Source organism: Lactuca sativa, chromosome 2, assembly GCF_002870075.4.
Source record: "Lactuca sativa cultivar Salinas chromosome 2, Lsat_Salinas_v11, whole genome shotgun sequence".
In the NCBI taxonomy this organism is placed as follows: domain Eukaryota; kingdom Viridiplantae; phylum Streptophyta; class Magnoliopsida; order Asterales; family Asteraceae; genus Lactuca; species Lactuca sativa.
In genome coordinates this window covers 149,085,144-149,102,667 of record NC_056624.2, presented here as the reverse complement: position 1 = coordinate 149,102,667, position 17,524 = coordinate 149,085,144, and the positions used below count along the sequence as shown (strand labels likewise).

The 17,524-nt window shown below is 36.9% G+C and overlaps 1 protein-coding gene across 1 annotated transcript; it reads right to left on the bottom strand.

Moving 5' to 3' along the window:
* Window positions 1-9,373: 9,373 nt before the first annotated feature.
* On the bottom strand, window positions 9,374-10,162 carry LOC111909657 (pollen-specific leucine-rich repeat extensin-like protein 4). Its single transcript, XM_023905436.1, has one exon. The coding sequence runs from the start codon at window positions 10,160-10,162 to the stop codon at window positions 9,374-9,376; it is 789 nt and encodes a 262-aa protein (XP_023761204.1).
* Window positions 10,163-17,524: the final 7,362 nt, after the last annotated feature.

The following is a 17,524-nucleotide window of genomic DNA, read 5'->3' as shown; positions in this document are numbered from 1 at the left end:
ACACAGTTATGTTCCTTAGGGGCGAAGGTCAAAAATGTCTGTTCGCTCTTGTTGACAAACACCTCTTCTCAACGTCTTTCCTTGAGCATATCTTGGAGATCATTCAGAGGTGCGATCAGAATAGTGCTGCTGATAAGAAATTATTCAATGACATGTTGAGGTGGTACATACAGTTTAGACAGACTCTTCTCTCACCTCATTTGACGCAAAGGGGAGATTGTTGAGTCTATTAGATTGCGTCATGGGCTCGGTCCTTAGCCCAGTTTGAATGCCGGTATTGGGCCTGTCCAACCGTGCATTATTTTGTACTAGGGTTTAGTATATAAGTTGCATGCATGCAGACTTAGTAGTTATCGCTTTCATTGTTTATTTGCTTCATAATTTTGTAAACCCTAGCTCGCCTCTACAACGAAAGTTCTTCATCGAGCTCTGCTGAGGCGTGACTCAGTTTTGAATCATAAGCACATATTTGATTATGTTCTGTGTTCATTCTCATATTGTTCTTAAATTGTTTGATTTCTTTTATTGTACTTGTGAAAGATCTAATCGATCTAAGAGTTTTTGAACTCATCAAAATGTATAACGTAAGATAGATGTTTTCACACAAGTTTAGCCGTGTGTTTACTTGTATTCTCCCCCATAACGTGTTAAAAGCATTTAAAAAGTATTTAATAGTGTAGAGATGGGGGTATGAACTCACTTGGTAGTTTGAAGAAGGGGAGACAAAACTCGAGCAGAACTTTGACTAGAGAAAGCTGATTTCTTGGGATTCTCGGGAATCTCGGGAGCGTAAAACTTCCTTCGGAACTTGGATATGAAAACTGGGACTTCGGGATGGCTTCGAGGGATTGAACGCAGTGCAAAAGCATATGAAAGAGAAGAAGTGAGCAACTAAACCCTGAACACCCTTGATTTCTATTTATAGGCCATCTTTTAGGGTCTCACGATGTGAGAATAGAGTTGTTTATGTCGTGAGGTCGATCCTTATCCTCTCCTATTGACGAGATGTCTGTTGCCAGCTTTGGAACCCATCAGTCACAGGATCACGTCGTGAGCTGTCTGACAGCTTCATTTTTCATGTCTCGAACTTTAGAAATTCATATCTCTCGCATACGAGCTCCGATTTTTACATTCTTTATATGAACGCATAGGTGAGATTATGCGCTACAACTCTCGTTTAGACTTCGTCGGCTAATTTTGACTAATTTTTATATTATATTTTTAACAGGCCGAGATAGGAAAAGTCCGTTAGAAATCTATAACTTCTTCATATGATGTCCATTTTTGTCAGTCTTTTTACCGTTGTACTAGTGAGATCTTCGATTATCGTTTAGGTCGCATTGGCTAAAAGTCGCTCGATCTCTATTTCGAGTTTTTAGTTGTCTACTGTTATGTCCGAAACTTCGAAAAATCATAACTTCCTCATATGAAGTCAGATTTGGGCGTTCTTTTTATGTATGTTTAGGGTTTTGGGAGATCTACGACTTTCATTTAGACACCTAAGGTTGAAAAGTGTTTTGTTGAAATTTCTCGTTTTATGTTTAACAGTTTTTTACCGGATTTGCTACGGTTCTTAAATTGGTCATAACTTCTTCGTTATAACTCGGATTTTAGTGTTCTTTATATTTTTGGAAACCTTATTACGATATCTACCACTTAGTACACTCAAAGTGAGATTTTTAAACATTCATTTTTGATGTGATTCTTATTAATTCACAAAGGGATTATCATATTAGACTTTTAGTCATTACATTGCCCTGAAATATCGGGTTGTTACATATGGTGTCGATGAAAAGCAAGGAATGAAACAGTCTCTATGGGATTGTTTTACCCCTTCCAAGATAGTTGATACTAGGGGTGGAATTGGTACGTGTGATAATCATGAAAATTTTCTTCACCAACCACCTTTAGGAAATAGCAGGAATAGATAAACGTAATAGCTTAGTATTGTAATGCTTGATCTTATGAATAAATATAATCAAATATGTTATTATATTTAGAAATTATTCGATGTTTAGACTAAAAAATAAGCATCCAAAAAGTTGTACCGTCTTTTAATACGGTTAATATATTCGAAAAGTACTTTTTGACATGATTCCAAGGATATAAAACTGGTAAAAATCAAACTCTGATTGGAGGAGTTATGATTTTTGTAATAAGTAAAATCAGCCGCGTAAGTAATTATTACAACGTCGAAACGATACATAGAGATTGGTTAAGTTTTAACTAAAGTCATAAATAGGAGAACCGTAGTACTCATCGAGATAAGAACTTCTGGAAACATAATGCAAAAAATGGGGTCCGCATTAGAGAGACAAGATTTTTATAAAATCATCTATTTTTACCCATCTTAGGTAAAAAGATGAAATTCAAAACTAGCCAAAATAACCTAAAGGAAAGTTGTAGTACGAGTTGAGATCGTTACATAGATATAGAGGGGGTAAAGATTGGATCTCGTATGCTTAAGATATAGATTTTTCAAAATATTTTTGTGCACGCGAGGTGCACGTCATTTCTAGATGCGCAACTGACATCGAGGATTCGATCAGATTGCGAGTGATGTTACATGTGGCGACTCCCTGATGGAGCCACGATAATCATGTGCAACGCGTGCATATATTTTTACCATACGCACATCAGAACCTTAACTATAAATAAAAGGGTCGTCATTTTCATTATGGACCCCACAACACACTCTCTCTCACTCTCTCTTAGAGCTACCGCGATCCCGAGGTTCCCTGGAGTCCTGAGCTCGAATCAACCCTACCCTAATGATATCTTGTGTCAAGGGTGAGTTCATAACCCCACTTTTACGGTTATAAAGATTTTACCGGGGGGGGGGGGGGTGAATACATGCTGATTAAACTGATTTATCGAAACATATTTGTAAATATATTAGTATTTTTATATAAATAAACATGAAACGATAGAGTAATACTATCCCTTACGGAGCCTACTGATGATTTCGTTGTGTATTGTGATGCTTTACTTTAGGTATTGGGATGTGTACTGATGCAAATGGAAAAAGTCATAACGCATGCTTTACAACAACTCAAGACATATGAGAACAACTACACCACCCACGACTTGGAGGTGGGAGCTATAGTTTCTTCATTAAAAATCTGGTGTCATTACCTTTATGGGCAAAATGTATATTCTACATAGATCACAAGAGTCTCTAACACATTTCTGATAAAAAAAGAACTCAATATGAGACAACAGAGATGGTTAGAATTACCTAATGACTACGTATCTAAGATCCACTATCATCCTAACAAGGCTAACGTCGTAGTCGAAGCCTTAAGTCTTAAAGAACGAGTTAAGCCTCGTAGAGTCAAAGTACTTTCACTGGCTATACAATCTTGTCTAATGTCACAGATTAGAAATGCATAACTCGAGGCTCTGGCAGAAGAAAACATCAAGGCAGAAGGCATCAGAGGAATGGAAAAGCAACTGAAGATTAGGGGTAATGGAGCAAGATAATTCATGGACTAGATATGGGTTCCAAAGTTTGGAGATGTCAAAATATTAGTCATAAAGGAGGCCTATAGGACTAGGTACTCCATCCATCCCGGATCAAAAAGATGTATCTAGATTTAAAAACTCTTTGTTGGTGGCCGAACATGAAGGATGAAATTGTGACCTACGTAAGTAAATGCCTAACATGTTCCAAGGTCAAGGAAGAACATCAACGACCCTCGGGATTGTTGCAACATGAGGAAATACCTGACTGCAAGTGAGAGCAAATCACAAGGGATTTTCTGACCAAGTTTATTAAGACTGCTAGTGGTTACGACACTATATGGGTAGTTGTCGATGGATTAACCAAGTCTGCCCGCTTCCTACCAATAAAAGACACATATAAGATGGAGAAGCTGACCAAGACGTACCTTAGATAAATTTTCAGATTGCATGGAGTATCACTATCTATTAAACCTAACAGATATAATAGATTTACCTCCAGATTCTTGCAAAGATAATATAAATCTGTTGGTACTCGTTTGGATATGAGTACGGGCTATCATCCTTAGACCAACGGTCAAAGTGAAAGGACTATCCAAACACTTGAGGACATGCTCAGAGCATATGTGAGACATTTCATAAATGCGTGGGACACTCATCTTTAGTTGATCGAGTTCTCATACAATAATGGCTATCACACGAGCATCAAGGCTGCACCATTTGGAGCTTAATACGGTCAGAAGTGTCGATATCCTTTTTTTTGGATGGAAGTTGGCGATAGCCAAATACCCAATAATTTTGCAGGAAACACCTTAGGAACATGCGCATAGATTATCCACAAGACGATTGAGATAATAGTGCAAATCCGCAAGCGCATGATGGCAACACGTGATCGTCAAAAGAGTTATGCTGATATAAGATGCAAACTCCTCGAATTCCAAGTTGGAGATAGTGTTATGCTTAAGGTCTCTCAATGGAAATGAGTTATACAGTTTTTAAAAGTAGGGAAAGCTAAACCCTAGTTAGAGAGGACCGTTTAAAATCCTCCAATGAATTGGTCTAGTGGCCTATTGAATTTAGGCTTCCCCAAGAGCTCAATAATGTACATGACGTCTTCCTTGTGTCGAATCTTAAAAAGTGTCTCTCCGATGATAAACTTGCCATTCCTCTCGACGAAATCGAAATAATTCTTGAGTTGAACTTCCTCGAGGAACAAGTTGAAATTATGGACATAGTGGCCAAATGACTCAAGCGGAGTCAGATTTACATATTCAAGGTATGATGAAACTCTAAGTGAGGACATGAGTATACCTGGTAACGTGAGGAACAAATGAAGAACAAGTACCCTCACTTGTTCGAAGGAATCCCGACGATAAGATAAAATTTCAGGACGGAATTTTTAAAACGAGGGGAGAATGTGACAATCAAGAAAATTTCCATCACCAACCACCGTTAGGAAATAGTAGGAATAGATAAAGATAGATAAATGCAATAGTTTAGTATTGTAATGTTTGATCTTGTGAATAAATATAATCAAATATGTTGTTAAATTTGGAAATAATTTGATGTGTAGACTAAACAATAAGCGTCCAAAAAGTTGTAATGTTTTTTAAAATGTTTAATATATTCGGAAAGTACTTGTCGACGTGATTCCAAGGATATAAAATTGGAAAAATCCGAATCCGATTGGAGGAGTTATAATTTTTTGTAAAAAGTAAAATCAGTCACGTAAATAATTATTACGACGTTGAAACGATAGGTAGAGATTGGTTAAGTTTTGAATAAAGTTATAAATAGTAGAATTGGTGGTTGTCGAGGCCAACAAAATAAATACCTTAAATATTACACACTAAAATAGTGTATAGTGGTAATGGGATCGTATCCACGAAGATTGGTTCAATTTATATCTCTATGAAAATCAATTCTCAAAATACTTTTAAAACAAAATAAAAGTAAAATTGAGGGGGGGGGGGGGGGGTTAAGTCTTTTATTGTTTGGGAGAATTAAAACTATGCTAGAATAGAGATGGAAAATAAACAAGTAGATGATTTGGTTTAAGTTCAATGAACTAAAGTTGGTTGATTTTGGAATACACCACATTGATGACATAGTTGACTTATCTTTAGACTAAATGGAACAACATTTGTGAGTTACTTTAACTTACCTATAACAATTCATAAGTACAAATTACCTTAACTCTTCTTTGTTATTAAAATGGTTAGAGGAACTCAAAACACATTCCCTTAATTAAAGTCACAAAACCAATGAAGCATATAATCTTATGAAAATAAATTAGCTTTAAGTTTTAAGAGTCTCAAAGTCCAAAAGATAATCAAATGCTTACATTATGATTACGGAGGAAACATTTCCATGGTTTAATTGAAATGAACACAAACCTAGAAAGCATTTGTTGCTTACTAATTTGATTGTCCATTACATAACCAAGAAATTAGTCAACAAAATAAGCATTCATTTATCAAAGTGCCTGATCAAAGACAAATAAATAGAAGAAGATGTTTTACTAAAAAACATTTCCATAAATTTCAAACACAAGATAATATGAAGTCTTCAAAGCAACCAATCATTCATGGGTTAAACCCTAATTAACCAAACAAAAATCAAGCCAAGAATGGACAAAATGAAAGAAATACAAAGTGGTTTAGAGGTACCAAATATTATTCAAGATGCAAAGATGAAACAAAAAAAATATTCCAAGCTTCCAAGTCTTCAAAACCTTATAGAGAGAAAAAGTGTGTTGTTCTTCCATGTGTTCTCCCTTCTCTACCTCAAAAACTCCAGTAAAAAGTGTCACAAATAAGGATCTAAAAGTTGGCCAAAAAGATCCTACCAACTTTCCCCAAATAGAGGCTTATAGCAAAAATCTAGATTCTTCACAGCACTATCCATGCAGACTGTTTGAGGATCCATGCGGGTCGTGTGGGTCTTGCTGAATGGGCTCTTTGGCCCATTTAATTGGCACTAATAGTTTACTCTTCTCACCCATGATCCAGCCCATTTGTGCAAGTTCTTGAGAGCCCAATTATGCATTCCAAACTCTTCCAAGATGTTCAATTGCTCTTTTAATCTTCCATATCTCGATTCCTCTTCACTTCATGATCATTATTTATCCAAAAATTAAGCCCATCTCGCTTTCTTGTTCATGTTGACAACAAGCCCAATCGCACCACTTCAAGTCCACAAGCAAACCGCAAGCCTACAAAGGTCCCACACTCCTTCCATACCTCCATGTCGAAAAGTCTTCGATAAATCTTGAAATTAAGATCAAAAGACTAGAAAGTACCCAATAATGGTGAAAAATAACAAAAAGGGAAAATATGCATAGATATTAACTAAAATAAGGTGGAATGAACTAAAAGTTAACTAGGAAAAGAAGTAAATAAAATGAAACTATCAAGAATCATAGTACTCATTGAGATAAGAACTTTAGGAAAAAGAATGCCAAAAATGGGATCCACACGAGAGAGATAGGATTTTTATAAAATCATTTATTTATACCCATGTTAGGTAAAAATATGAAATTCAAAACTAGCCAAAACAACCTAAAGGAAAGTTATAGTACTAGTTGAGATCTTTACATAGATATGGAGGGGGTAAAGATCGGATCTTGTATGCTTAAGATATAGATTTTTCAAAATATTTTTGTGCATGCGAGGTAGACGTCTTTGTCGGGCGCACATGTGACACCGGATTCAATTGGAATCCGAGTGACATGGCCTGTTGGAATAATATTCCTTAATGATCGATAGATTCAAGCAGAAAAACAACAAATGAAGCAATAAATAACACAAGAATGGTTTGAATGATGTCGAATGATTAAACTTTGACACCTCAGAAGAGTTCGATTAAGAACTTCGACTGTAGAGGTGTTTAGGGTTACAATGCAAAACATAATCAATGACTCTCTTTCTAAGGCATACATTCATGCACTATATATAATACGTAACCCTAATCTATAATCACGGTTGGATAGGCCCAATATCGGATATACAAAAGAACAGCCCATGACGCAACACATAATACCCAACACTCTCCCCCTTTGCGTCAATGGAGCTGAGAGCTTACTTCAGTTGATCTGAAACAGACTTACTGATAGTCTTGAACACGCTCGGTATGATGGCTAAAAGAGTTTGTCGAAAAGTGATGTACCACCGAAGCATGTCTGTGAAGTTCTTCTTATCAGTCTCAGAATTTGCCTTGCACCGATGAATAATGTCGATGATGTGTTTCAGGCAATCTGTTGAAAACAAATGTTTGTCCACTAGAGCGAAAACGAATCTTTGACCTTTAGCTCTTGTAAACATCACAGTGAGGTGAGCAGGATCAATCTGACCGAGAGTCATTTTGTTGACATCTCCTGGCTTCACAGTAGGCTTCGCCGTCGGTTTCTTCCTCATGACATTCGCCACCTCTTGATCCATCTTCGCAACCTCATGAATATAAGAGGCCAGCATCCTTTTTAGATGTCCTAAGATTGGTTCATACTCTGTTGCATTAGTAAGCAAAATATTGAAGAGTAGAATCCAATCATGATGATTTAAGTTAGGAAGATCTGCCAGGGAGATAATGGATACTGAGTTATTTGATCCTCAGTTTATCCAGAATGAAACATTGACAAACTTCCCACAAATGATGGTTTCAGCACCTTAACCATAGTAATTTTCTAAGCACTCCAGGTTAGGTACTGAGGCTGACTAAACTCAACTGTCATCTCAAAACAGTGAAAGACAAATGCCTTTCAGTAATCGACATGTCGAACTATGAGTCCCTTGTATTTTCACAGTTAAAAGAGGTTACAGGCTCCAGCCAGTAAGTGCTTGGAAACTCTATCGCCTCCCTGATAAGTGTCTCTCTTGTCCAGTAAGGGAATAAAACCTTCTTGCAACTTAATGCATCTTCCTCTTCTTTCTTCTTCTTTTCTTTTTCCTCAGCCTCCTTAGCTGCCTGAAGAGTTTCATCATCATCCTCATTCTTTTTCTTTCGATTCAAGATCTCAGAAATAGTTGCTTGATCTTTTTCATCCTCATCATCTTCTCCAATAACACGCTTTTTTCCTTTCTTTGACACGATAACCCGAAGCTACATTATCCATCGGTTCGGTTTTGACCTTCGGTTGTGGCTGCTCTTCTCCCCCTTGTTGCTGAGGAACAATTCTCTCCGAAACACCCTTCATTTTGCGTAAGAGTTCAATAGAGGGAAGAAGTTTGGAGGTCAAATGATTGTGAATAGTGAGCGTGAGAATAGGATCATGAGCCTGAAGCAGAGTATGTAGCTGAGACAAAACATCCCAAGCACAGCTATGAAAAACAGCCCGTTCGGTTTTCAACAAGGCAACTTCGTGTTCAGCCTTAGCAAGTGCTGCTTGCTGCACTGCATTGATTGCCGTCTGTTGAGCATGATCATCTTTGAGTTGTCTTTCCATGAGAAGATCAACAGTGAGATTTTCGAACCGAGATTCGATGGAAGAAAAGAAAGTCTTGTTGTCAGCAGAGAGGTCAGACCTGACAGTTTCAAACTTGGTATGCTCCGCTTGAAGAGATTGAGAAAGCAAATCAATGGATCCTGAGAGCTTGGTAGCATTGGAATCAGCATGACCTTTGAGAGAGTCAAGAAAAACCTTAGAGTCCTGAATGAGATCTTTAACATCAGCAGAGGCTCGTTTGCACAGAGAGGTAGAATCATCGACTGCAACAGTACATTTGTCGATGGATTCTATGTATTGGTTCATGGCGGTATCCATGAAGGCTTTGAGAACAACAACATTATACTTTGTTGTGGAAGCGATCAGGCTATCGAGCTATTCATGAACACTATCGATGTGTTGCTTTGTTGCGGGAGATGAGTCATCTTCCTCGTTGGGAATTTGGTAGGGACTATAGTATGTAGAATCACATTAAAAATCAGCTCCTCCAAAAACTAGATTAGAATCATTATAAGGAGTTGGTGAAAGAGGCTCTGTGGTGACTTTAGGAGATTCTTCAGTCTTCGCCCCCACATAATATGTGTTGACTTTGACAGAAGAATCTACGGTTGAAGTGATGATAGGTATAGAGGCGACGGTTGCGTTAGAGAAAATAGGTGGTGGTAATGGGGCAGTAGTGATTGGAGTAGAAATGACAGGTGGTGGTGGAGCAATAGTGGAAACTATTGGTGTTGAAGATGGGGGTGGAGGAGCAACAGTGACCTGAATGGTTGTCTTGTGTGGAGATAGAGGGGGTGTTGGAACAAAATCATTAACAAGAACCTCAGGAGTTGGAGACCGAGGAGGTGTATTACCCCTAGGCGAACCTTGATGTTGCCCTTCATCATCATCACCTGCAGACTGGTTGTCCTTCGGGTCTGAATGGGAAGGTGAAGAAGTGAGATTTCTACGAGCCATTTTCTTGATTTTCTTAGTAGCAGAGGATTCACCCTTGTCAGCTTTACTTTTCTTTGACTTAGAGGGTTTAGAAGAGGGCTCTTCGGGAGCTTCTTTCTTATCAACAACTTTCTTTCCTCGCTTAGCCGTTTTATCCACCTCGTCTAAAGCAGCTTGCATCTCTGGCTTTAATTGTCGTGGATTCTTCGGAGGAAGCAATTTGTACTCAGAGATGAGTTTACTCTCCTGAGAGACAGACCGGTACATAGATTCTAGAATAGACCCTTTGTGCAAGAACTTGGTTGGATCAGAAACGATGATCATTTTGGTATGGAAGGATGAAATGGAGGAAAGCAGATAGTCCTTCATGATTGGAACATTTAGAGAGGTGATTGCCCTTTGAGCGATGATGGTCCAAAAGCAACCACAAGAAATCTCAGAATGCTTGGTCAAGGAGGACAGACTCTGCACTAGTTAAGACCAAATCAAGGTCCCGTAGTCCGGATTGATTCCATTGTAGACACTGTATAGGATCGTCATGAAGCATTTGTTGGATCCATCAGAGCCACCAACACGCTCAGCTAATACCTTGTGCAGAAGGGTGAGCAACCCATTCTACTATGGAGGTAAGCATGATTTCTTGAACTTGGTAAAGGTGGTAAGGATCTCAGTGTATCCCATCTCATAGAACATCTTGAACAGTTGAGTTGTAGTGATGAAGTCTGGGGAGATGACGGAGGCGTCTACTGCAAGCCCTAGAAGAGAGCAAAATCGTCCTTTGGAAATTGAAGTTTTGTGAGTATGAACCTGAAAGTAGATGCACTCTTTGATTTTATCATAATGGGCTGTGGAGTATACTTGAGATAGGAGTGACATGGGAACAGATTCCACCTGAGTTAGAGCAATTGCGAGAGGGGAATACTTGAGGCACTCCACAACTTGAAGCATGCAATGATCATACAAGAATGGAGTCATCTGAATGATAATATTTTGGTTGGGCTTGATCGAAAGCAGGGATGGCGATGCAGTTTGATCCTGAATTGATGAAGAATCCGCCATTGTCGAGCTTTGGGAAGAAGATGAACAGTTGAACGTTGCTTGTAATTCTGGAGAGAGTTTTGAGGGAGGTAATAAGATGGTACAGTGCCACAAATTCTTTATATACAATTCCCAAGAGAGAAAAAATATTGTTATAATGATGATACAATCTCTAAAAAGGCGCCTGGAAAGTAGGGATATGACAGTTTGGTTTCCCCAGATAGACGTCAGCAGGAATGATATTAGGAGTCGTTTCAAATTCACACATCCTTATCCAAAAGTACGTTTGAACTTCTCAACTGATCAACAACATTATGAAAATTCATAATCAATACATTCAAGTGTGGTGGAAAATCATAATGATTCTCGTGCATTAGTGTGCCAAAGAAAAAGAAATAAAGCAATTAGTATATGGGAGGCGAGTGATGTCAAGTATGACATAAAGCTGAGGATCCCGGGCACGAATCTCTTCCTTCAAAGTCAAGAGAGACTTGAAGTGCTTGTATGGTTTCCCGTGAGAATACGATCAACTGTTTGTTAATGAACATTGAAAGGCTTCTTTTTAAACATAGGCTTTAGAGGGTGGTTAAACTTCAATCGAACTTCGATTCTTAAAAGAAGACCGAACGTTAGAAGAAGTACTTGTGAGACCAATGTGGTATGTTGAACAAGTAGGTTGGATACATGGTAAGTAGCAGAATGTAGAATAGAAATCTCAAAAACAAAAACTAAACTGGATATTTTGGGAAGAAATATCTTGGTTTTAGACAATTTCATAAAGATCACGCAAGAAAATAAAATGAGACTTCTTTAGGTAACAAGTCAAAGCTTGAATATTAAAAATCTCCGTCAATTCTATAAAGGTGTTGAATTTTGGATATCACTTAGCGCGTGGTATTCACATCCAAGATCATAAACACAGAGTTTGTGTAACCATAGACCTCAGTGGTTATTTTTGAGAGTCTCAAGGGTTACTTTTATGAAATGATATGTGATGGAGAAATTTTTAGAGGAGGGGTTTAAAGAACCGAAAGTACCTCTGCTGAATAAGATTGACAAAGCAGAACTCTCCTTACTTATTTGAGAGGAGAAAGGTAGCTCAGGACGAAAGTGAATTTAGCAGCCTGATTGGGAAGAACCGATAGGTAGAATCAGTTCATTAAGGCTTCACTTATAGTCATTGAGGCGTCAGTCTACATGCAGCAGCATGCTTCTAGGGACTCTTAGCTAGTTCAAGATAAGAAAATTATGATGGGTTTTGGTCATAAGACATCCTATGTGCTCACACAAACCCTAATGCTTGGATCTAGGTTTCTCTATTGTACATGCTTTGAATCCAAGACTATAAACCCTAATTCTAGCATATAGAAATCAATATTAACATATAAATGGGTTTAAGAACATACCTTGATTGTTATATAGCAATAACAATCCTAATCCTCCTTGAATTGACTTTGGAAGGCTTAGAGTCACAAGTGTCACTCCTCTAATGGCTTACAAACACCATAAGCAAGTGGAGAAGGTATAAAGAGAGAGGAGAGATATAAGAATTCGTCCTTAGGACCTCTTGGGAAGGGTTATACGAATTCATGACCCTTAAGGGTCTTTATATAGGGTTGGGATTAGGGTTTCAGTCCTTATCCTTATCTAGTTACTTGCCCACCAAGTAACCATAAGATAAGTCTTAGAAAACCCCTATCTCATGGACCTTGGACGATTTTAAGGATATCCTTGTCCTTGAATTCGTCCATCCTTTAACAAGGATAACCATTGCCCTATTTTGCAACTATCACATAATTACAATTCAGCCCCTCTAGTTTAATTAATTACACTAGATCACAAAATTAATTCTTAATTAATTATTGACCAATATTAATTAAACAAATATGATTTCTCCTTTAATATATTATTCTTATAACATATTAATAAATCATAATAACCTCTCTCTCTTTATTTATTTCTCCAATCAAGTTGCTTTGGTGAAGGCAACCCAAAAGGACCATGCACCATCGGGTCAAGTACATACCAAAATAGTTATGGACTTAGACACTAATCCAATAGTCTCCCACTTGGATAAGTCTAACAACTATTCTGCGTATGACTTCGGATCCCGATCTGCAATCGTAGCTTTCCAAAGCCGCTGTCAACTCTGATCATATCAGATACGTGTGTCCTTAGATAAGGGATCATATATTCCTCCATTCTAGATATCATATGAGATATGATTTCAAATCATTCTCTTTGTACTATATCTCGATTTCCGATTTATGACGACTGACTAATTGAACAAATCAAATTAGCCCTAGCCCGGCCGAGCATTTACGTTTGTCATCACTAAGCCATCGAGGGGCCCAAAGATATCGCTTTTATTCGACTTTGAATAAAAGGAACGGATAAACTTTGATACAATGCTTGCTTGCACTCACTAACCAAATCACACACAACAATATGTTTTATAACACCAAGTTACTAGTGTGTTTACATATTATCAATGTGCAACCGATTCGCAAGATACAACTCACACATCTCGGTTTCAAGAATATAAGATGTTATCGTCTCACTAATTACTCGTGATACAATTCATGGAGTGATCCAAGTGAGCGTGGGTTTAATCCAATGCTCAAATCATATTCATAAGCACTCATGAACGTTGCAGCAAACATTTGCTTATGTCTAATGCTCTTTAGACAATCCACACACCAATTCATGACAGTCTTCATTCATATCTACTTCCAACATATGAATGACTGTGACCCGTTCGAATAATTCGATTATTCTTAATAAACTCAATTATTCTGGAAGCAAAAACATGCAAATGTGAAACACAAGAATAATACTAATCCCATATGGCCTCAAACCTTTGAGTATAAATAAAACACCTTTTATTTATCACCATATTGATTACTCATTATTTGTCATTTCGGGTAATCAACTTCTTACTTGAATTCCAACACTTGTCCCATGCTCCTAGCATGCACACAATGTTTACCTATGGTTCTTACTTTGTGAAATAGATCACATTATACACATTTCCAATCATTCTCATTTCACAACTCCAAATCCGTTTTTCATAAGTTAAAGAATATTAAATTCTTGTTACTTATAGAATATGCTAGATTCTAACATTCTATGCAACTATCCTTTCGTAATGTTACTGCACCAAAGTCACAAAGACTATTGCTAATGATATTACAAAGTCCTCTATCGGAGATTGTTACAAGCCAATTCCTTAGATATGATGTCTCTCTCTCAAAGTACATTCCTTTGAACATCCTTTGCATAAAAGTTTCTAATCTAGACATAGATTTTCAATATTCAATTCCCAATATGGACACGCTTCCATATTTTCCATATGACAACTTATTCTTAATAGAATCTTATCTATTCATAATAATGTCGATATGGTCCATCCAATATGGAACATTTCCATATCTTCCAATACTATACTTCCAACTACTCACAAGCGACCAATCCTCGTCGAACTTTGGATTGTCCTTTGATAGTTGTTTAATTATTTTAGTCAAAACCGATTCTAGTCCCTTTTCCCTCTAAATGCGCTAGACATTTGGAAAATTTTAGAATGGTCAAACATTAAAGCATTTGCAATCGATCCTATACCCGAAGCGTATGGGACACGACGCATAATGTTTTATTTGCTATGTTCTCAAAATTCGAATTGTGAAGAGGAATACCGTAATCATAATCGAAATTTTAAGAACACACTATGTACCCTTGACTAAGTTTATTAACATTTCTCAACCTAATCCTTTAGATTTGAAATGAAGCATAATATTCTCTCCCTTAATTATAGCAAAACAACCTTTCAACTCTTACAACTTTGCAAAGTATGACTCTTGTTTTCTATAATTAATATTGCCAACTTTGCAATATGTGCCTTAATAATCATACAATCATAACATTTATGCTCCCACTATCATGATGATTATTATAAAACATAACACTTATGCTCCCACTAGCTTCGACATGTATTCATAAACATCTTGACTTTCAAAAATCAATACTTATTGAATTATTTTTATTTTTATTTTTAAGTTCATGTTTCTAATACTTAATGCTTTGATAATCTTTTATCAAGGCTTTTTGAACTTATACACCTTTGCCTTCGATAGTTCATATGTGTGTCTAAACACTTAAGACTAATTGCCAAACCTCACAATTCAAATTATGGAAAGGGATACCGTAACCATAATTGAATTCGAGAATGCAATTTTACAATCACTATCTTCTTAAAATCTTTCTTAGTGAAAGCATTTCCTCACAATCATTTTCATGAAGGAGGAAATCTTATGACACTTAGATTTTAAACAGTGTATGTGTTCCTATCCATGTGAATTTGTTGAAACCAAAGTTTACAAAAAATTCAAACTCATATGGACCGAACTTTCTTAGTCTTGATTTCTTACCTTATGGTAGCACAGCTGCCCACCATGTCTTCCAAGTAGTCAAGCAGCTCACCCTTTCCTATCAATGTACCTTTCATTGATTAATGTGCTTTGCCTTTTATGCGTTCAAAATGAGAACTCATATAACTCACATGCATAATTAACTCAATTGGATTGGCACAGAAACCGAATAATGTTATCACGATAGGTTGTAAACCTCAACTCGTGTGCTAGTGATGATCGATAAGGTTAATTTGATTTGTTCTTGAAACTTTTCAAGACTATAAAGACTCCCACTAACTCCTTGACATATACGATTCTCTTGTCAAAACATTTCTTGACAAACAAATATTCAAGAGTTAGTGTAGCTTTTATCAAAACAAAACACTTCATAAATTGGTCCTAGTTGGTCTTTGTCTTATCTAAGACATCACAACTTACCACATTTAATGAATGTTTTAAACCTTCTTAATACTATTCACTCAATGTCACAATCTTAACTTTAAGATTTGTTTTGGAACGAAGTATGATTGACTTTTTGATTTGACCATTTCTTCAATCTTTGATTCCTCTTCTTGGACATACAATTGTACCAAGACTCACTTAGAGGATCAATTGAGATATGGTTCTTAATCATTAAGACCTATCATAAAGCATAAAAGGTACTCTCCCTTCTTCTTAGAATGGAGAAACTTTTATCTTTCTGCCTACTTGATTCTTGTTATTCGTTCTACTATTGATTTAAACCTTTTTTAATCAATTTACACTTAATCTTATAAGTATAATCATATTTACTAAACCTTTAGTAAATTATGACGAATATCTTGTTACTCTTATGGTGGACTCGATCAACACGCAACTTTGTGTATTCGATCTCCAAGTCCTTCACTTGACACTTTGTCAATGAATTAGTCTAATTTCCAAATATGAAATTTCTCATTCATCGTGCAACCAAGATGCATGATTCCAAGTTTCTATCCAATTGAAACTTGGGCGATGAGAAACTCTCCCTATTTGGTAAATTCTCAACTTTCCATAAATAACATAATAAGAACCAAATTCATTATTGCTAATAATAGAAACATTTTAACATCAATTTTTCATACACGCCATTGTAAGGATAAATAAATAAAATTTAAAATCAAAATTTATTTTATTGCGGAAAATTTTTTCCTTACAATGCAACTCATTGAAAAAACCTATGTTAATACATCTTTCTTAGCAATCCAATTCTAACTCTAAGTAGTAGCTCAAGAATCTAATCTTCGAGAAACGTGATCGAAATCCATTCCTTCACGGTTAGATTCTGCTCACTTCTTCCCTTAAGCTTCCTTTCTTTTCTTTGATCCTACAAAACATCAATTGTAATCTCATCACATTATGTATTAAGAATCTAGAATAGAAGCTTAAAAGAGTTAGTCAATGGATTTTACCTAAATTAGAGCCATACGTTTCGACTCTCCCGTCTCTTAGATCTCTTAGGTAAATAGGGCAGCTTCGTCTCCAATGCTCTTTCTCTTGGCAATAAAAGCAGATCGACTCTTTTGGAACAACACATGGAACTACTTCAGGCATTGCCTTTCTCTTATGATCAAACTTTTCGATCATAGCATGTCTTTCGTTGCCATTGTCTATATCCATAGAGGTCTCGAAGGCAGATCCACCAATCAACTTTACTTTTCTATTGCGCCAAATCATTGCTGATTCAGCAACAATAAGCATATAGGTGAGATCTATAAGGGTCACGTCGTAGTTCATCATATAGTACTCTCTTACGAACTCACTATATGAGTTGGGAAGTGACTGAAGAACCCAATCAATAGCCATTTCCTCACAGACAACGGATCCAAACATTCTTAACCTATCAATGTGTGACTTCATCCCTAGGACGTGTGCACACACGGACTTTCCTTCTTTATGTTTACTTGCCAAAAGGGCTTGAGTGAGCTTGAACTTTTCAAGCCTTCGAACTTGTGGGTTAGGGAGAATAATAGGAGGAGGAGGAGGAAGTGAAGCATGATTTCTTGTTCCTGGATCGAATCGTGGAATATCATCTTCATGTGGAAAGCTTGTTCCACGGGATTTGGGAAGACCATAATTGTCAAACTTTGACATCTACAATACGGGAGAATACGAATTCAAGTTAGTTGATTGATTGAGTCCTTATTAAATCACCCAAATGAAATACTAAGGCTAGGACCCAACACAATATTCTACAACTCGGGAGAGGGATGCTGTAACCCTA